Source organism: Anser anser (assembly GCF_964211835.1).
Source record: "Anser anser genome assembly, chromosome: 1".
In the NCBI taxonomy this organism is placed as follows: Eukaryota; Metazoa; Chordata; class Aves; order Anseriformes; family Anatidae; genus Anser; species Anser anser.
Window position 1 is genome coordinate 209,997,239 of NC_139720.1, and position 21,739 is coordinate 210,018,977.

Genomic DNA, 21,739 nt, shown 5'->3' on the forward strand with positions numbered 1-21,739 from the left:
AGGCGTTGGGAAGAAATTCTTCCCTCTGAGGGCGCTGAGGCCCTGGCCCAGGCTGCCCAGAGGAGCTGGGGGTGCCCCAGCCCTGGCAGTGCCCAAGGCCAGTTGGAAGGGGCTCTGGACAACCTGACCTAGCAGGAGGTGTCCCTGCCCATGTAGGTGTTGGAATTAGATATTATCAACCGATTATTGGCTGGTTGGGCTTCCTTTTTCTGTTCCTGACCTACGTCCTATAACAAGTTAGGACAGAATTGCCATACAGAATTGCCAGCTCTCCTTGATTCAGCCCAAAGGAAGTACTAACCTCCTTGCTTTTCTTAATGAAGGCAATTGCCTCTTGGTCTTTTAAAGGAAATACGCTGAGGCAAACATCACCACCAACCTCTATGTGATCAACGAGCCGTGGCTCTTCTCCCTGGCGTGGTGCTCGGGGGCACACTCTGTGACCACTAATGCTGTCCACACGCTGAAGAATCTCAGCCAGCCCCTCTTCCTCATGGTAAGCAGTGATCCTCCCTTGTTCCCGGGGTACAAAATGGGGGGCAGATATTCATGGCTACCTTTAGAGACCATGGGCTGATTTGTGCATGAATAAAGTCCCTCTGCATGCAGACAGACTTAACATGAACCTGGTTTACCTCATTCCTCTGAGCCATACCAGGTATCATCACCCTCATTTCCTGGTTCTTCTTGGTCCATGGAGAAGAACCCTGGTTGGCTGGACTTGGAGACTCAGGCCTGACATGAGGGAAAATAAGTCATACTGAAACTTGTCTAGGGTTAAAGGAAGGGGCCTTTGAGGGTACATGTGGATATCGCATGAGGATTTCAATCTCTAAGCTTCTAAAGAACCTTATTGCTGTCAAAAGTTCCTAAATCCCAGGAACGCCTACATTCCTTCTCAACTTGGTCTGTTGTCACAAGCCCAAAGGGAAAAAAAAAAAAAAAACCCTGCTGTGAGGAACTTTTCACATTGCTTGTCTGCCCTCTACTGTGCCTTTGACAACCTATAGGGCTACGGAGCACCTGGGTCACTGGTCTCACCAGAGTCCCTGCATTCAGGTTACCACTCTGAATGACTGGTTTCACGCTCTTGAAGTAGATTTTACAGTGCTTCCATCTCCCACCCAGAAAACCGCATCATTTCAGTCCATTCTGAGGGCGGGAGTGGTCTGATGTGAGGACAAATCTTCAGATGCTCTTGGACTTGAAGCAGGAGCCAACCCAGCCCCTCTCTGGTTTTCACTTAAGTACAGTTTTTCCAGGGGCAGCCAAATGCCATCTGTTGATATTAATGTCGCAGGGAAGCAAAGGAAACTACAGGGCCTGCCTGTCCAAACAAGTCCCTGTTGTATTTACTGTGATGTGGTCCAGTCTCCTTGGCCACCCAGCGGACTTGTCCTTATTGAGACCGATGATTTTGCACCAACACCCACTGGCAGGTGACCTCTTTAAAATGCCACCAAATACCTTAAACACCGTAAGGATATTACTTCACATGCACACCAGGGAGCTGAATTGCTAGGATCAAGAAGCAAGGAGGAGCTAGAGCAGCTTTCTTGCGTATTTCGGGGTCCTTGGTGTTGGACACGTCCTCTGTTGTTCCCTTCCAGACGCCGCAGCAGTACAACATCATGTGGATCCTGACGGACCTGGCCTCTGTGCTCCTCATCTCACTCATCTTCGCTCTGCACTGGTAACTACTGAGCTGCTAGTGGCCGTGCTAGCCTCATCTGTTGTCCCCCTTGGAGGAACGAAGGGATGCTTTCAGTGACCTGAAGGGTTAAAACTGCTCTAGAGGACATCTTCCTCTTGAAGAATTAGAAAAAAAAAAAAAAAAAAAAAAAAGGCCTTAAAGTCTCCAAAAGCCTCTGCACTGCTCCTGCTTGCTATATATTTCCCTTTCCTTTTGGTAACTCAGACATCACCAACCCGAAGGATTCAGTGCAGACTTGGTGTGTTTAGAGTAGCAGCAGAATCCAGTTATCAAAGCTGGAAAACGAACTGATTTTTCTATTTTTTACTATTTAGATTATTTGGACATTGGATGTAACTTAGGAGGAGAGCTCTCATTGTTAACATTTGTGCACCTCATGTCTCTGTCTGCATATATCAGAGTCACTGAGGAATCCATCCTCCCAGACGAACTATCTGAAATATGAAATATACCCAGAAATACCTGAGTGTCACAGACACTATTTTCTTTCTTTCTGTGCTGTCCAAGACATTATCTATGTTTAATAACGGAGAAACTGGGGTCAGGCTGCTGGATGCTCAGCTCTGCCGTGGTTGGATCAGAAGCCAGGCTGTGCTCCTACAGCAGGAGGTGCTGGGCTCAGCTCTTCACCTGCCTGTGGGTGGGTGGAGGGACCAGACCAGCCAGCTCGGGGCTGTTTTCTGCAGGGGTGCTGGGAGCACAGCTCTGCTGCGGGTCACAGCAGGGGGAAAGATCAGGAAGATCCTGGGTGAGCAGCCTGGCTTGCTTATAAGCATGGCGTGGTTATGTGGAGTGCTTTGGTGTGGAAAAGGAGAGACAGCTATAGTTTTGCTTTGGAAGCCTGGAGAGGGATTAGTCAAAAAGGCGCCTTCAAAATGCTGTTTTACACGTGAAACGTGGACACTTAGACATCACAGCTGTGCATCAGGATCCCTTCTCACTAAAAACTTGAGCAAACCCTCAGGTACCAGGCCAGGTCCTGCCCTGACAAAGTAGAAAAAGGGTGATCGGGGCTCCAGGGAGCTGCGGGGCGAACCACAGCAAGCAGTGGCCTGATCCAAGCACTTTGCCCCTGGCAGGTGGCGAGAGCGGAGTTTCTCCTGCTGTGCCCACGATGGTGGCTCGATGCTGGAGAGCGGCACCTACAACAAGTTCAGGACAGGTGAGCGGGGTGAGGGGGGGCAGGAGATGGATCCTGCTCGGGGTCACCTCTGTCACGCCCATGTCGTGGTGAAGGATGGATGGGTTATCTCAGCATGGGTGCAGTGCTGTGGTTCCTCCCCAGTGATGAACATCACTTTTCATCAAAGCCATGAGCAACCTTGAGCTCTGCTTCAAGCAGAGGTTGGACCAGAGAGCTCCAGAGGTCCCCTCTGACCTGCTTTACTCTGGGATGCTGTGAAAAAGGAACAGAAGGGCACTGAGCACTCTCAGATCTCCACGGCAAGGTGGGGTCTGTTGGGGATACCCCCATGCGCCAGATTTCTGGACTAAAGGAGCAGACAAAATGACCCAACCTGGGCTGCAGGATTTTTTTGGGGCAAGCTCTTTGCTTGTGACTGCTGGCAAAATAGCTGGAGGTGTGTCAATAGCTCACTGCTTGTCTTCTGTTGCAGAGCTCAGCAACATGCCTGCTGTCGTGGCCTGACGCGGGCAAGGAGGAGGTGCAGACCTGCCATCTCGCGGAGGATCGGAGAACAAAGCCTGCCCTGCTGCCCCTTCCTGCGGTGCAAACAGCAGCCTGCCTGGCAAGGGGGAGCCATTTGCCACCACGACCCCGATGGAGATGAGCACTGACCTTGTTCTCCTGTTGCTTTCCTCTCAGTCCCATGCCTGGCAGGGATCCCCGGGGTGTAAGGGAGCACAGATGGGGCTGTGTCCATGACGAAGCTGTGCACCACGGTGAAAGGATTAAACCTCCCTGGCAGGATTCGTGTAGGAACCACCATTTCCCTCTGAGACCACTTGTATCTCATCCTGTAAGCCCTCCTGCAGTGTGTAAGCCCTCTGTTTGTGCAGCTTTGTTTTTATCTTCGCTGCAAACACCCGAGCACCCTCTAGTCCTCCTTGCCCTTGGTTGTCCACATCTCTCCAGTCTCCTGTCCACACACTCCCTTCCTCCTCTCAGGTCTGCTCCAGCCCCAGGAGCTCCCCAGCCCCACCACGACGGTCAAGTGCTGCTGGATGGTTCACCAGGGTCTGTGCCTCTCCATAACACAGGCAGGGACAGCTTAGGTTTTCCTTTCCCCTCCTCTAGTCCTGCCGTAAACCCCAATGGGACAGACTTCACCCTGGCTGTGGGTGAGGGAGTATTTTCCACAGATGCTAAAGGATTTCTTGGTGCCTTGGCCATGTGACTACCGGGACAGTAACCAGGAGCACAACACTTCTTCATCGAGCTGGGTGTGAACTGGTTCCACGAGGTGTCCTGTTTGCTTTTCCCTTGGGAAGGTCTTTGTTACCTGCTCTGCATCCTGGGATTTATTCCGATTTTCATTTCTCCCGGTGGCTGCTGGCACATACGGGGAAGGAATTCCATGCCTTGTTCTGCAAGGGAGATGTGAACATCTCCAGGTTTAAGCCATACATTTCTACTTGAACAGATAATAAAAACTTTTTTTTTTTTTTTGTAAATTGTAGGTGATGTTTTAAATACAGTTTGGCTCTCCAATCCTGTTTTGTTCTTATTCCAGGGGATTGGGAAAGGGGAAGAACGTGGCATTCAGATCATCATCATTCAGAGGTGTGTTTTTGCTGATTAAACATATCATCACAAATAAAAGGTGAAAGGGAAGTACAGGGTTTCAAAGTTAACTGTGCTGAAAAGCACTCAAACCTTTCTAAGCTTGCAATTTTGAGGTATTTTGGAGGCTAGATGTGCAAAAAAGCAGTAGCTTCCCTTGGAAAAGGGCAAAAGGATTGGTGTAGAGCAGCTCCAGATCTATGAAGTGTGCAGAAAGGATCCTAATGATGGTGTTAGCTCCCTACCCCCCTTCTTAATTTTCTTAATTTTTGTGTCCACTGACAGTTCGCTCCCCGTTGCCGGATATTCTCACCAGGAGCCCCGTTCCACCAGAAGTCCTCTCCCTGCTGAGGACCTGGGGGCCCTGATCCCACCCGTGGAGCCACCACCACGACCGCACAGTGCAGGACAGCCTCCCGCAAGCCACTTTATGCCTTTTAATGAGAATATTTCACTTGGACATACTTTTTTTTCGTGTTACATTGCTCGGTGTGAATACAAAGAGGCCAGCAGATGCTAATACATATGACACACAGGCACACGCACACAAGAGTCCCAGCACCCCCTAAATGGTGGGGTGCACGGGAGGCCAACAGAGCTGTGAACGAAGGGACGAGGGTGGCGGTGGGGGAAAGCTGGCCCAGACCAGCACTGGAGAACATTGCTAGGCTGCATCGTCTACTGAGCGTGTTGTGGGCGGCAGGGGTGGCTGGAGGCTCGTCGTGGTGGTAAGGGGGATCTCCTAGCAGCCCTGGCTGGCTGGTGGACGTCTCCAAGCAGCATTTTGTTTGCTTTGGTGGAGAGACCGAGGTCCAAAGCCACTGCCGTATCCCCGTCAGATGCCGTGCTCCTGGTGGCCTGGCAGGTAGTGCTCCTGGTGCCACAGCGCTGGGAGACTGAGCCCAGTAAGCCCAGCAAGGGTTACTTGAGCTTAACTGGTTAGTGACACCAACATCAGCTCTCAGCAGACACTTCTCACCCCTCCTGATGCCACCTGCCCAGGAACGTGCTCCTCTGAAGCCTGGATTTTGGAAAGGTACCCCATGCTCCTTCCCCTACCTCCCCCCAGACGCGACATGCCTTTAGCCTCCTCTCTGCTGGCAGGTCCCAGCTCTGGTCCAAAGGAGCTGCTCCACACTGCGTGGTGCTGGGTGGACAATGGGACAACCAGCCAGCAGATCGGCAGGGCCAACCAAAGATGGAGAAAAACCCACTGAAATCATGGGCCTGTGCTCTCTGAGAGTGCTTCAGGCTCCAACCGGGACTGGCAGAGAGCCCTTTTATACAGCAACACACACAAAAGCACAACAAAATCATTAAGTTTTTTCCAGCTGTGATGGCCAAGTCCGTGTTTAGATCAGAGCCCTTTCTGCACATGGGCTTGGCCACAATCTTCCAAGAGCAGGAACTTCGAAATCCCTACGTCCACGTTGAAGCTTGCAGTAAAGATCCTCCCAGGGTTAATTTGTCTGGACACAAGGGGGGCAAAAGGAGATGACATCTTCTGAGCTTCACTTCCAGCTGAGCCCTTAGGTTGGGGAAGATGTGCCCCAGTCACTGGCTGTCACGGTGCCAGGGGGATCCTAGGGCGAGGAATTGTCCTGCAGGTCGCCCTCAGCCCTGAGTCATCGTCCAGATACCAGCGCAAATTGCGGGATATTTTTTTTTCTTTTTAATATTTTAAAAAATAAATAGAAGAAGAAACAGAACTTTAAAATTTGTTCTTTAAATATTTCCAGCATTGCACGGACAGCACTTCAGTACTCTAGCCTGTTCGATCAGTGGTTTGTTTGTTCTGATTCCTGGTTAAAATGTGCTCCTCCCAGCCTGCTTTTTCTTCCTGTCCTTAAGAACACGGTGTATTCTTCTGTGATGTCAAAAAACAAGCCCCGCAGTGTTCATCAGACACCTTTCCAGCATGGACTGGGGCTCTGCTACTCCTCTTCAAACCTGAAATGCCCATAAGCTCACCAAAAGCCGTTAGCATCTCGATAGCTCTCTCTTTACTTAAAATAAAAACACAAACCAAACCAAGCCACACGCACACGCACACACACACAAATCCTCTTCCCAGAGCCTTTTTGATGGCAGCTGTTGGGTTCAGGCAAACGTCCTGCCGGAGTTTCTTTGCTCAGTCACTGCCTGAGAGCGGTGGTGTCCCCTGGAAATCTTTGAGGTTTAAGGTGGAGTCGGGGTGCAGGGTGGGGAAGGAGGACGGGGGGTCAGAGATAGTCATCCTCGCTCGAAGGGGAGGTGGGATTGGAGCCTTCGAGGTCAGAGTCCAGCGAACTCCCTGACGGCGTTCGGCTCATCTTCCACATCTGGGAGGCAAAGGTTCTCCCCCAGCTGCATGGGTACCCCACAGCCCTCAGCTGGCGAATTAGCCCCATGGCCACCTGCCAGTGGCTTCTTGCAGTTCACTTGCTACCCTTTGCACTCCTCTGTTTGCTCATGGCTGTTAGCATCTGGCTGATGTACGAGGTCAAAAGATCATCCATCTTGTAGCCCTGGTGAGGAGAGAGAAGATGTTACCTGCCTTTATAGCACAGCTTGGTCTCTGGCTCATGCTTCTTGAACACACTTGCTACAAGTCGTTAACTTATATATATGTTTCCAGGTATATTTTTCCCTTCTTTTTTTTTTTTCTTTTTCCTTCTTCCTTTTTCCACAGTTCTCCTTGAGTGATATGGCCCTGACACAAGGATCAAACACAATTTACAGTGCAAGTCTCTCCCAGGAGGCTGCTGAGGCTAAGGATGTGTGGAGCTTTGGAAGGGGAGTGGATTTTTCAAATGGCCAAAAATAATGTGAACGCCCCAAATTAATAACAGGACAGGACTTTTTATCCTACATGCTTTGAGTTTAAGATAGACTAAGCAGAAGTGTTTTGTTTTCTTTTTTTTTTTCCTTGTGGCTGTTAGTAGGTACAAGCTGGGCAAAGGATCTTGGTAAAAGGACACCCCCTGAGCCCACATCTGCTTTGATACGTTTTTCACTCCAGTGACATGGAGCAGTGTCCCATGTTCCTGGGTCGGCAATGCCCCAAGAACCTCAGGCTTGCCTGTAACTTGGAAGATGGACCTAATGAGAGCCCCAGTTGCTTGGGCAGAGCCATGGTGTGAGTGCTGCTTGTTTGCTTACTACAGGCTTGTCCAGTGCTACTGCCCTGGGGGCAGTGGCAGGGAAGTCTTGGATGAACTCTGTGCTGCCATAAAGCTCTCCATGGATGCATAGGAGGTGAGGCCTTACACACTTAACATATCCCCATACTTAATATCTAAATCATCCCTAGGAAAAGCTGTTCTGGAGATAGCAACCAGACAGTGCTGAAATCAAGGGGAAAAAATATAAAAATAAAAAAAGAAAAACACACATTGATGGGTCTTCTATGAGACCACTTTCAGTCCAGAGAATCCCTGAGACATGGCTTATGGGAAGCAGTTTATTTTAGCCTGCCAAAGTCAGGATTTTTTCTAACTGTGCCCATCAATCTTTAACACTCCTTACCAGGGATGTCTCGCAGAGCAGCTTGCTTCCCCTCACCAGGTTGCCGATAGTTATATGGAAGTAGGTGTTGCCACTGCTCCAGTTGGAGATCTTGGTGAAGGGGTGAGTGATGAGAATATCCTGGTGGGAACACAAGACTCACACTCAACACGAGAGCCTCAACCTTTAACTTTCCTTCAAGCAGACCAAGGATGTCTGCTGAAATGAGAATATACCATGGCCTCACAGGAACAGCAGTGAAGTGCAAGACTGCGGATCCTCCATTCTCGTGGAGGACTGCTCTACTGGAAGGTCCATGTGGCTGGTGGAATAGCACAGCCTTTGGGATTAACCCTGTAAGGGGTTGGGGAGTTGGCTCAGGAGCACCTGGTGAAGACCTCAGTCTTGCTTACCTTGGTTTTGGGATCAATGAGGCTCACTCCATGCTTATTGATGGCAATTAGAAGGATTTCTGGATAATTTGGCTCTGTAGTTTGCTGTTGGAAATGAGATGAACTGGTTAGGGGAAGCGTCGTGCTAAATCAGGTGCTTTCCTATTTCCTCACCCAGTATCTTCTGCCAGCATTTGCATTTACATTTGGCAGCTAAATCACTCTGGGTGGAAAAATCACAGGATATTATTCAGATCCACTATGCCATCTAATGAACATGACAGAAATTAAGGTGCCTAAGTTCAAAGATATCATGAACGGTTTCAGCGTCATGTTTCCACACCATGCTTAATGTATGGTCCCTGAGTATGGGGGGTTGCAATAAGGTGCCCAGAGTTCTTGGACTTCATCACTACTGGCCTCCCCTGCCTGTGATGGGAACCTGGTGCCATGATGGGTGATCTGGATTGGGTTCACAGTGTGTGCAGGTGTGTGAAAATTACACGTTCCCCTTTCCCTTCACAAAACAGAGAATGGCTCTTGCCTCCTCAGCAGTACAGCTGCGAGGATAGACCTGAAGAGGACTGAGATACGTTGATGCTCTACAATGCCCCAGTATTGTAAAGAGACAGGGCAGCCATAAATGAGTATCTCAGCCCTTTACTGATGGAGAGACTTACATCCTTTCCCTGTCTTATCAGGGTTGTTCCACTCCAGGCACTGGGACAACCCTGCATACCTGGAACCCCTCCATGATACGGGACTTCTGATACTGTCTCAAAGCTGCCAGGGAACCCCCAGGCAGAGCAGGTACCTTCACTTCAAAGAATGCTGATCCAAATGTAGGCCACTTGAAGATAATCTTTAGGAAGGCAAGCTTGGCTTCTTCTCTCGTTTTGCCTGCGTGCTTATTGTAGTATGCCACGATGGACTGCAACAGAGAGGACAGCAGAGCTGGAGGGTTTGCATTACCTTGGACCAAAGATTTTTGCAGGTAAAGAAGCATCATGCTACAAAGACGGACTATCCTACCAGAAACCATAATTGCTTCACGGTAACTGGGCTTTCGCTGAGATTCATTAACAAACCACAGCATATGGTGAACCTGTGATCAGTTCTTCCTGCCTATTAGCTGTTCTCAGATGGCAAGTTTCTTGGGATGAGTAAATATTAATTGGGCCAAGAAAGTAGCTGGAGAAGTTTTCCAGGTGGAGACATCTATTCTAGTCTCTGCTCCAATGAACACTTCACAGAAGTGTTGGTGGGTCACTGGAGCAGAGCCTGGAACTAAAGTAGGTCCTTTCTTAGAAGCTGTACTGATGACTCCATTATAGGGATTATAAATTTTGATCTTTCAATTTTGGGAGCAGAAGGGACTGAGGGGACTTCGACACAGAGAAGCCAATAATTTGCTTGTTAGACACATGGCCAAGTTCAAGTCCCAGCAAACAGAAAGGACTTACAAGATTGTTTCTTGGCAGTGAGACATCTACATTACTTTATGGCCTAGACTTGTCCGTACCTGTGCCACAGCTCTCCTTGTGTAAAGCGGGGAGAATTGCCTTTCTGCTCAGCAGTCTGCCTTCAACAACAAAGCTTTACATGAGACCATCCCCTAGATGTGTCCATACAGCACTGCATCCACCACTACAGTCACAGCAACGTGCAGCACAAAGCCCACAACGTGTGTGTGTGTCTGAACACATGTACAATTCCTTCTCTTGGTGCTGTTGGAGAGACTGTGGCCCTTTTAAGGCTCAAGAGGGACCATGGGTCACTCCTTCTGGCAACCTGACTTCAGTGTTGAACATCAGACAAGTCACACGAGATGCTGGGTTTCCCCCCACCAAGCCTGACCTATGACTAAAGCTGCTGTTTTACCCGCTTCCAGTCATCTGGAGAGAGCTGCCGGACGAGGTCCTGAGGCACCAGCTCCTTCAGAAGCTTGGGGATGCTGGGGAAATAGGATTTGTCATCCTCAAACTTCACCCGGTAGATGAGAGCTGCCAACTGCAGGACCTCTTCCCGTGTACACTTGTGGTAGCCGCGCAGGTACTTTGGTAACTCCTGTATGTGGAAGAAAGCCATTCAGAAATAGAGGGGGTGACCTCAGACCTTCACCCTCTGGTGCTAAATCACATTTTTGGAGGTCTCCAGCTCCTGGATATGAGGCTCTGCCTTAGGAACACTCATAGTTGTTGTACCAAGTGTGGTGGACAGGCAGCTGCTCAGCTGAGACCACACTTGATGTCTAAAGATCCTCTCTGGCCTGAAACGTTCTCGTGTTACAGGGTGGTCCCTGTGGTAGGTATCAGATGTGTGAACCTACAGTCTTGTTCTCCCTCCCTCATTGCTGAAAATCCAACCCTTGTAATGGACAATTGGAATTGAATGTGTTTTTTTTCCTCCCTTTATTTTTCCTTTTCATTTTTTTTTCAATCTATTCCCCCATTACGAAAAGATGCTTGAAAATGTGTCAGGTAACTATCAAAGCATCAGAGGCTATGATAATATTAGGATAATTGCTTTATCCAGGCAAGAACACAGGGAACATCTGTGTATTTGCATACTTGTATGAAAAAGCTTTGGGACATGCACATGTCTCTTTCTTCCCAGATGAAACAAGTGCAGAAGAGCTGCAGCTTCTTGACTGGCTGCTGGGACCATCACAGCTCACGCCCAAGAATGAAGGAGCTGAAAACCTTCAGAATGCTTGTGAATTTGTACTCCCTGCTAAGGCTGAGTGCTACTGTGTCCCACTTCTTGCTACTTTCCCAAGAACATCTGGCCCAAATCTCAGCTGAGTTGGTTGCCTTACAGTGCATGAAGCCTGGTCCTTGCCATACAACCCAACTGTTCTTCATAGCTCTCTGTTGAAGGCAGGACTTTGTTCTGTTAAAAGTAAAACTTCATGCATCTGCACATACACAGTCTTTCCACCCTAATTCCTCCCAAAGTCTCTGCTGCTATCTCAGGTTCCCAGAGCACCTGGTAATAGTGGAAGATCGAATCTGCCATCGAATCCTTTCCAGGCGTTGTGTTGGTCCAGAGCTTTTTCATGAAGAACACTTGGTAGGTGAGGGAAGGCACTATACCTGTGCGAAGGAAGCAGGGAGCAGATCTGAGAGCAATGCTGAGAGCACCAGCCAGGTCATCTGTCAGGTTTTGCCCCCAGGGCTGGCACGGGCAGCACAACCACAGCAGCGTGGCCCATCTTTAAAAGGGCTGGAGGGCTCAAGGAGGGCTGTGCGTGACCCCAAAGGGAGAAAAGTCACTGTTACCATCTTTCGCTGGTCTTGCTTTCTTTATCCAGTCCGTCAGGTGTCTCACAAAGTCAAAGAAGAAATCGCCCTCGGGCACACTGATGACCTGGGGGCACAGCACATGGTTACAAAGGCTGAGGAAGCAGCGAGAGGCCACAGGCAGGGCTGGCTGTTGCCCCATCTCCTGCAGTTTTTGCTCACTGCTTTGTCTCAATTAGACTTCTCTGCTACAAACTGCTGATGCCAGAAAGCCATTGCCAACAACTCGCTCTAATTCCACCCATTAATTCTTATTGCACCTTCCTGTTTCCCTGGAGCAATTAATTTCCCTTCCTGATGACTATCTCTGTAGATTTCTTCCAGTTGCCCAAGGCAGCTCTAAGCTTGCACATTTTTCTTAATCCTTATAAACCAGCCAAAACCAGGACACCGTCTCAGCAACATGGGTCTTCTACCTCTTTCTCCTGATGGACCCTATCTCCTTTGCCCCAGATCAATGCAGCATCACAGGAACAGCTACCCAGAGGGGACCAGGCTGGCTCCATCTGGCAGTCCCCATGTGCTCTTTAACATTCAATTAATTCGCAATGCAGTGACCTTTTTGGGCAAAAAATGACAAAAATGACAACAAAGGCAAAAAAAGAGTGACTCTTGCCTCACTCTGGATCACACAGGGATTCGGTGGGCCACAATTAGTGTGAGATCCTGCACATAGGGTGGCACTGGCTGCATCACTCAGTCAGCAGGACACAGCAGGCTGCCACAGTGCTATCATCGGGCGTTAAAGCCACCTGCTCTCAACACAGGAGACCTTTGCCTGTTTGTGTTTTAAGCCCTTTGGGATGATTGCTGTGAAGCACCGAGTGTTTTGGCATTACCCCAGCCTCTGTGTGGGTCACTCACCTTGTCAGAGATTTTGACGAAGAGGCTGAAGCCTTCAGAAGATTTTAGGAGCAGCCTGTTGGAGATGTTCTGGCAGAAATCCTTGGCTTTTGTGCTGGACTCCACCTCAAATGCCTACAAAGAAAGGAAGATCATCACCACTGCTACCTCAAGATTAATTTCTGCTTCATGCTCTCTTCGAGGAGCTCTAGGCTCAGATATGTGAAAAGATGTAAGTGCCCACCACCAACGAAAGAAGTGATTTTATGGATTGTGGCTCTGGACATGTGAAAAGGAAATTTGCAGAAGTTCAGCCATGAACTTCTTATTGGGAACTTATTGGGAACTTAAACTTCTGCCAGTCCCATGCATGGCCACGTTTGCCTGAACCACCAGAACCCATGTTCCACATACCATGAGAGAATGGCCTGGAGCTCAGTGCCACTGCCCCTCAGTGCAAATGCGTGTTGTACCACAGGGACACTACTTGGCCAGCCCACCTGGGTGACTGCCATGGTCAAAGGGACCACAGACACGTGCCGAAGTCCCCTCTGCCTCCTTCTACTGGCTCTCACACAGATGCGTGTGTATAAAGCAGCTTATTACTAGTCACATAGAAAAAATACTCAGAGTGATAAGAAGTCCCAGGAGATCTGTAAAACCCCGTTACAGAAAAACATGGGCACACACACAGCTACTGGAGAAGAATACCCTTTTCCCTTCATGGGTGTGCACTGCTTTTCACATAAACTCCCTTGGAAATACAAGAATTTAGTTGTGCCCAAGGGCATGATGAAAGAGAGGAGCAGGCAAACCTCACTGGGAGACTAATCAGTAGCATGAGAGAGCAGTACCTGCAAGGACATGCCTATCTGCTCCAGCCTCAATTTATCTACATGCCTTATTAATGTCTAAGATGATTAATGAAAGGTTCCTGAGTGCAGATGTTATGATTTCTGCATCATCTCAGGTCAGAATGGGGAATAATTTTAGTTTCCTTCTTGCCAGCTCCCAGCCCAGTCCCTGGGACTGGTACCCAGCTGGGTATGGTTTGGTGGACTGAATCTGTCAGTTGAGGCTGCAAATAACTGATGGCCAAGGCCTGTGAACCACTGAGGGCGTGGATGGAGATGAACACATCCTGTTTCTCTCTTCCTGGAGTCAAAATTTGCAGTGAAGACTGACTCAGCACCCATGTCTGGAGAAGGTGAATTGCAGGAAATCAGACCCCTGAGCTCCAGTCTTCTATCCTGCCTCACCAAGGTAGATAAGGATGGATCTTTCTGATGCTGCTGTTTCAGACTCTTCTGGGAAGGCTGAATTTTTTCTGAATCAGAAACAACAGTAGCCTTTTCTGGGATTTTAATAAGAAAATTGACATCCATCCTGACAAAAATGAAGTTTCCTTCTATCCCATTTACCTCATCGGTGTCATCAGGAAAGTAAACCTTGTGGAAAATCTGGGTGGTTTTGTGTTGAATGGCTTCCACTTCTACGAGATGGGGAGGGTACTTTCTGGATCCATTCCTGCAAAACAGGGAGAGGCAAGTGCCATAGCATCAGCAACATCCTCCACCCAAAGTCCTTTTAGTTCAGTTTGGCTGAATGCAGAGAAAGGCTGTGAGCTTCCAGTGTCCCTCCAACTACTACCAAAACATCTCCTACTTGTAATTTCTAATGCATATTTGGATGCTGTGACATGGTCAGGACTAGGAGGTCTTTTGGTGCTGTACCTTAGGGCTTTCTGGAGTCTTTGGATGCAGTCTGCTGCCAACGGGTGATGTTTTCGGGACTGCAGAAACCTCTGGACATGGGGCAGGAGGATGTTACTTGGAGGGAAAAGGCCTGTACACAACCACAGCAGCTCCCAGCCTTTCTCTTCACTGTACCTAAATGAGGAAAGATCCAGGAGGAAAAAAGTTATGGCATGGACACTGCTCTGTGCTTTGGCATGGGTGGGTGGTTCTCAGCTAGAGGGGAGGAGACATGCTTAGGCTCCAGATCTCCTTTGCCCAACAGAGGCTAGTGTCTTTGGGCCAAGCAAAACCAACGACTCTTACTTGATGTGGTTGTCCGTAAGCTGCTTCAGGGTCTGGCAGTAGATTTCATCCTTCAGAGGCTCAGCTTTCAAGGCACCTTCAAATATTTGGTCTGTCAGCTCATTGACTGAGCGGGTCCTTTTGGATGGGTAGTCACCCATGTACTTCAGCACTGGTGGGAGGCAGGAGTCAAGGATCAGCTAAGCGGGAGGTCTGGAGAAGCCCTTCTGTTGATGATGTGATAAAAGACATCCCACATTTGACTACAGAAGTGGCTGCAATTTGGTGGAGGGGGCACAGTGGTAAGGCTTTAAATTTCTTTAGGAGATGTCCAGCGAGCTCTCTCTCTTTTTCATGCATCATCTCAGGTCAGAAAGAACCACTTTGTGGTTGGGATGTAGGCCTAGGGAAGTTCTGTGACTACTGTGTTACCTGATCACACATAGTGATACCACTATAAAAGACCAGATTTTCAGCTGGTGTCATGAGGCAGAGCTCTGCAGACAGCACTGGAGCTGTGGTAACATAAACCAAATGATGACCTTCACCACTTCACCATATTGTACCTATTCTGCATGACAACAGGTCACAGTATTCTGAATAAATGTGTTTAACATGGAAAGGAGAATGATAAAATTGCAGATGTTCTCAATTTTTACCAGTCCTTTTAGTTCCTACTACTGCTGTTATTTGCTGCTAGGAGGAAAACTGTAGCAGCAGTAACTGTGCTGTAGCATCAGTACCGGGTTTATACCAACAGAACTGTTCGAACTAAAGTCTGTATCCTAGAGCAAAACCCTACCAAAACACAAAGGCGACTTCCACAGGTTAGATTTATATTTGTACTCAGCTTCTTTCTCCCATGCTGTCTTTATTCTGCCAGGAAAGTGATACTCAGGCATCAAGCCCTGTCCCTGAGGCCATGAGGACTAGTTTGTATCCATAATGATTAGGTCTACTCCCTTCTACAGCAGATGCATCCTGGAGAGTTGAAGCAAGCCAAAACAGAACTGTTGAGTTAACCGCTAAGCGATGTGTACCTGCAAGACTCAGTAACTTACTCCCTGGACCTTGCTTATGGAGAAGACACCCATCAGCTCTCAAGGATGCTCAAATACAGATTTCGGGATCAGATCCATCTCCAAGTCCATGACATGGTCCCAAAGCCCTTAAGAGGGACCAGAAACCTTTCTATGGGCTTTAGTTGGGTCTCTGAAGAAGCTGCTCAGCCCTTTGCCTGTCAGCCCTGTTGCCCAAGGGGTGCCCCAGGAAGTGGAAGGATATCAATGAAGGCCATGCAGGCTTCTTGGGACAGCTCCTCGCTCCCCAGGATCTTCTTCAGCAACGGCTGTTTGATGGGCTCACGGGTGTAACACCACAACTTGTCCTTCCCACGGCTCTTGGTGATCATGACCCTGCTCAGGGTGTGCTTGGGTGGTGGCCTGGTGGCAAAGGAAAAGCAAAAGGAAAGGTGGAGAGGTTACAGGGATAAAATGGACTGTGTGTAACCAGTGCTTCACCTGGAAGGCTGTTCACAACACCAGAATAAAGAACTCTTACACCAAGTGGCTATTCACAGTTTTACAGAGTATCTGTCTCCCGCTGTGTCCAAAGGTAGTCATTTTTCCTTTCCTAGGGCTCAGAAAAGTCCCTTTTGGACCCTACCCAAGCACCTTTTCTACTGAAATAAAAAAAAAAAAAAAAAAAAAAAAAAGCTTCTAACCACAAGAGAAGGGGTGATGGCAATGGGTGGTGAGGGAGATGGGCAGCAACAATGAAAGAATATTGCCCAGTAGAACAAACCCACCAGGGTGAAGACATCTCACAGGACTTGGTCTGTCTCCATGGGCTGCCAACCCCTCTAAACAGGAGCGGGAGTTTTTTGATCAGTCTGGTAAGCTACATTCAGCAGTGGTGCATGCTTTGGAGCTGAGATGAAAATGTCCCCACGTAATTCACCTGCTGCCTACGTGGTCTCAGGCTGTGTAAGGGATCACTGGGAAGGAATACTAGACCACTAAGCACAGCCTCCCACAGATTCACAGATTCACAGATTTCTCTAGGTTGGAAGAGACCTCAAGATCATCGAGTCCAACCTCCGACCTAACACTAAGTACTCCACTAAACCATATCCCTAAGTTCTACATCTAAACGTCTTTTAAAGACCTCCAGGGATGGTGACTCCACCACCTCCCTGGGCAGCCCGTTCCAATGCTTAATAACCCTTTCGGTAAAGAAGTACTTCCTAACATCCAACCTAAAACTCCCCTGTCGCAACTTTAGCCCATTCCCCCTCGTCCTGTCACTAGGCACGTGGGAGAATAGACCAACCCCCACCTCTCTACAGCCTCCTTTCAGGTAACTGTAGAGAGCGATGAGGTCGCCCCTGAGCCTCCTCTTCTCCAGGCTGAACAAGCCCAGCTCCCTCAGCCGCTCCTCGTAAGACTTGTTCTCCAGACCCCTCACAAGCTTGGTCGCCCTTCTCTGGACTCGCTCGAGCACGTCCATGTCCTTCCTGTAGCGAGGGGCCCAAAACTGAACACAGTACTCGAGGTGCGGCCTCACCAGAGCCGAGTACAGGGGGACAATCACTTCCCTAGACCTGCTGGCCACACTGCTTCTTATACAAGCCAGGATGCTGTTGGCCTTCTTGGCCACCTGAGCACACTGCTGGCTCATATTCAGCCGACTATCCACCAATACTCCCAGGTCCTTCTCGGCCAGGCAGCTTTCCAGCCACTCATCTCCCAGCCTGTAGCGCTGCTTGGGGTTGTTGCGCCCCAGGTGCAGGACCCGGCACTTGGCCTTGTTGAACTTCATGCAGTTGACCTCACCCATCGCTCCAGCCTATCCAGATCCTCCTGCAGAGCCTTCCTGCCCTCGAGCAGATCGACACACGCACTTAGCTTGGTGTCATCTGCAAACTTACTGAGGGTGCACTGGACGCCCTCATCCAGATCATCAATAAAGATATTAAAGAGGACCGGCCCCAGTACCGAGCCCTGGGGGACTCCACTAGTGACCGGCCTCCAACCAGATTTGACTCCATTCACCACAACTCTCTGGGCCCGGCCATCCAGCCAGTTTCTAACCCAGCGAAGCGTACGCCAGTCCAAGCCCCGAGCAGCCAGTTTCTTGAGGAGAATGTTGTGGGGAACGGTGTCAAAAGCCTTACTGAGGTCAAGGTAAACCACATCCACAGCCTTTCCCTCATCCACCAAGCGCGTCACTTGGTCATAGAAGGAGATCAAAGATCTCCTGAAGATGGGTACTTCAGCTGTGACCGCTTTAGCCTTTTGAATGGGTCTGGTTTGGTTTTGTTGATGGAGTTTTCTTTTGTTAACCAGAGATTCTAAGCCTTGGAGATGGGGAGAAAAAATGGGTTGAGGCAGGATTGCATGGGGCAGCCTTTCTCTCTGTCAAGCCAAATGGCCTGGGGGGGAGCCAGCCCCAGAAAAGGGGCCCCTCAGCCCCCCCAGCCCTCCTCCTTGTCCACATGAGGGCATCTTCCAGGCCTCTCCCAACGCAGCCGCCTTTGGCCTCGCACGGGCCACTCCATCACAGAGCCTTGCTGAGGTCACAGTGGCCACCGCTGTCACGCCTTTGCCCCGGGCCCTATAAAAGAGGCCCCCTGCCGCTGGCCCGCCACTTGCTCAGCGACTCGGTCCTCTGAGAGCCAGCGTAAGCGGCAGGAGGAAGGCCAGAGAAAGGAGCAAGGCGAGCGGCAGCCCTCCTCGGTGTGAGGACCGCGAAGCGATCTGAGGAAGCACCGAGAAGATGGCAGCTAATGGGAGAAAGATGTCTCATGGGCAGAGGGACAGCACCTGCGGCACAAAAGACATCAGTGCCTGGGGGAAGCCTGCTGCCCGGCCCAGAGACGATTATTGGAGATATCACTGGCACCGCAGCGATGCGGGGAACAGGCCGGCCCCTCAGACATCCAGCAGCAGGGGGCCTGGGCCTAACCAGAGGTGCAGTGGTGGTGTGGAGCGAAGACGGGAGCGTGATGCGGAGAGCCGTGGGGAGCAGAGGCGTGCCCATCGGCCAGATCGCAGCGAGGGACCCAGCCGTGGCCGTAAAAGAGATGGCGGCGTGAAACCCACGAATGAATATCAAGTGGAGAGTGGCATGGGACCAGGCAATGGAACTGGGCGACCCCCTCGTTCGGCACCCTGGCCGGAGAACACAGCTGATGGGAGGCATCCCGTGTGGGCAGTCCCAGGCAAGGACTGGCTTGTCCTCCTGCCTGACACCGTGGAGCCCATGGAGGTGGATCCACAAGAAGAGGCGGAGGAACCCATGGAAGTGGATCCACCTCGGCCACATCAGACCTGGGACTACCCCGGCAGCTCTCTGCTGCGTGCCATGAGAGAACACCGGTAGCTACGCAGCAGGGCCCGGCGAGCTCCCTACTCCTCGTCGCGCAGGCTCCATCCCAGGCATTAGCTTGGAGCCACCAAACACCTGGCAATAAAGAACTCTTGCTGATATTCAGGGCTTGTGTGCGTGTTTCTTTCCCACCCGCCAGCCCTTGTGCGAGAGGTGTCAGCCCCTCTGCACAGAGCCTCGAGGAAGAGCACAAGAGAGGACCCAGCTCCCTTCGGGCTGCTGCGCTGGGCTGACAGGAGGAGTCCCCAGGGGCCACCATGCGCCTTTAACATTTGTGAAAATAAACTGAGGGGTGAAAATAGTAGTGTGGAAGCGATTAGAGGTGGCTAATTTCTTATATTAGGAGTGAGTTTCTATACCTGAGTAATTGGTAACGACAGACACGGAGAAGGCTGAGGTACTCAGCAACTTCTTTGCCTCCGTCTGCACTGGTAGATGGGCTTCCCAAGTCTTTCATTTCCCTGAACCTGTAGGTGGAGGCTGGGGGAGCAAAGTCCCACCCACGGTAAGTGAAGAGCAGGTTCGAGACCACCTGCTGAATGTAAACAGGTCCAGGTCTATGGGACCTGATGACATGAATCCCAGGGTCCTGAGGGAACTGGCTGATGGGGTTGCCAAGCCGCTCTCCATCACAGTTGAAAAGTCCTGGCAGTCGGGTGATGTCACTGGTGAGTGGAAAAATGGAAACGTCATGCCCTTACTCTTCAACAATTAAAACAAAGAATTGAACAAAGAGTGCTACTCTTCACCAATTAAAACAATTAGGAGACATTTCTTCTCAGAAAGAGCGGTCAGGCATTGGGACGCGTTGCCCAGGGAGGTGGTGGAGTCCCTGTCCCTGGGGGTGTTCAAGGCAAGGTTGGACGTGGTGCTTGGGGACGTGGTTTCGTGGGTGACATTGTTCGTAGGGGGATGGTTGGACCAGGTGATCTTGGAGGGCTTTTCCAACCTTAATTTTCCTATGATTCTATTATTCTGTGATCTTTTGGAAAGTCAAATGCAAATAAGACAGGGCCAAGCAATTTCCACAGGAAGGCTCTTCAGCTTTCTGTCTTCTCAAAGAAAATAATAAGTACCAAATTAGGTCCTTAAATTTATTCTGAACACAGTATTTGCTCTAGAAAGCAAATCGTGTTTGCGAGATGGTACATCTTCTGGGGAAATACTATCTCTGGGACTGAAAATACGACCAGATAATACTGGTGGGTGTGGGTGGAGGGAGGACAGACTGGGCATTGGTTTCTGTTTTCACAGACCCAGGAACAGACTTGAGAGCATGTGTTACACAGTGTATTACAGCTGCCAAATGCTGCACTGCCACGTTTCACAGCATCCATGTACAGCTCTTTACTGATCACCAGCCTTCACATCGACAAGTGAGCAGCTCTGTGATGTTGATGGCCTCAGCGAGTCAGATTTAGAAGCTTACTCCTGAACACCTTGTTAACCACAAAACCAGCCCTCCTTTGCAGCAGCAATGTAGCAGGCAGTGCAACAGGCTAGCTTGTACCACAGCTGTGGCATCAGTACGTGTTGTTTTTGGAGAAACCTGCTGGTTTCTAACTTTTTCTTCCCTCCTTCTTTGCTTTTCCAGCTGACTTTGGCTTCTGTGCCCAGATCACTCCCGAACAGAGCAAGCGCAGCACCATGGTGGGGACCCCGTACTGGATGGCGCCTGAAGTGGTGACACGAAAAGCCTACGGGCCCAAAGTGGACATCTGGTCACTGGGGATAATGGCCATCGAGATGATCGAAGGAGAACCCCCCTACCTCAATGAAAACCCCCTGAGAGTAAGCGAGTGCCTTTTTTTTGCCCTCAGGCCTTCGCTGAGCCTGCTGGTTAACCTAGGCTCTGGAGGAGGCAGGTGAACCTCCGCTGTGGTTTCATCACATGCAGCTACACGTCTCCTTAGATGCTGTAGTGAGAAGATTGTGGTCATTTAAGTTAGAAGCCATGGCTGGTTCTGGGTGGCAGAGGGCACAGGCTCTTCCTGTTGCAGACCTTCAGGTAGGGTCTGAGTTAATCCTGTGGGGCATCCATAATTCCCCCCCTTCTGGAGAGGCCGATAGGGGCACCTTCTGGCCCCAGAGTGCCTGGCTTCTTAAATCCTTGTGAGTGGGGAAGAGAGCTGTCCTTGAATTCAAAGAATACCACATTACTCTTTTATAAACAGGCCTTTTTCTTGCTGGTGCATTGTTCTTCTTTGCATGCTCCCAGTAAAGCTCCAGGTTTAACAAGCCTTTAGTCAGGCTTTGCCCCGCTGGTGTCTTTCCTGTCGTATTCTTTAATGAAGGGGGAAATTCTGTCTGTTTGTAGGAATGCGGCTGTTCTTGGTGTAAGCCAGTTTTATGGCTTTTTTTCTAAGCTAAACAGGACGAAGGGATCTAGAACAGTTCTGTTTAACTTGTTTCCACCTCTTTGACTGGAGGTGATTTTGGGAGAGAAGCGCAGCAGTGAAGAAATGCGAAAGGAAAAAGTTGGTGTGGAGTTAAATGAGGATGGCTAAGCAACGGGGTGCTTTGCTCTCATTTAACTTAACTTGTTGCAGTTCCCAGGCTATCAGACCTCTACCTTGAGATGTGATGAGCAGTGAGCTCAGAAGGCCTCTGCCAGATGTCTGTTTCCTTTTAAAAGGCATCTAGCGATTTTCTTTTAATAGTAAAATTTTGCAGTGGATGAATTCTGAATTTCCTGATTCTTAGAGAATTCTTCATTCCCAAGAAGCAGCAAAACGACTCCACTTGTTTCTGTAGGGTGTTAAGTGCTGCTTGAGAACCTACTGGCCATCTTTTGTAAAGGACCAACTGCATCTTTAGAGTATTGACTTTTT

The 21,739-nt window shown here is 49.7% G+C and overlaps 3 protein-coding genes across 3 annotated transcripts in view; 2 read left to right on the forward strand and 1 right to left on the reverse strand.

Moving 5' to 3' along the window:
* LOC310884770 (glycerophosphodiester phosphodiesterase domain-containing protein 5-like) overlaps positions 1-3,379 on the forward strand; it is a 34,357-nt gene extending 30,978 nt beyond the window's left edge. Inside the window, 3 exon segments of the mRNA XM_083807009.1 lie at positions 349-496; positions 1,611-1,693; positions 2,794-3,379. Of these exon segments, the coding sequence (XP_083663135.1) occupies positions 349-496; positions 1,611-1,693; positions 2,794-3,040 (478 nt within the window). The 3' untranslated portion in view covers positions 3,041-3,379.
* Positions 1-21,739, forward strand: part of PAK1 (p21 (RAC1) activated kinase 1) — an 805,686-nt gene that overhangs the window by 743,098 nt on the left and 40,849 nt on the right. The window lies entirely within an intron of this gene.
* LOC310896578 (unconventional myosin-VIIa-like) lies at positions 5,677-16,985 on the reverse strand. Its single transcript, XM_083828976.1, has 12 exons — positions 15,804-16,985; positions 14,541-14,694; positions 14,214-14,369; positions 13,902-14,007; positions 12,502-12,615; positions 11,617-11,704; positions 11,324-11,430; positions 10,217-10,402; positions 9,150-9,266; positions 8,357-8,440; positions 7,965-8,084; positions 5,677-6,964 (listed from the first exon to the last, which is right to left on the reverse strand). Exons 1-12 carry the CDS (start codon positions 15,928-15,930, stop codon positions 6,875-6,877), a joined length of 1,449 nt encoding a protein of 482 aa, XP_083685102.1. The 5' UTR covers positions 15,931-16,985; the 3' UTR covers positions 5,677-6,874.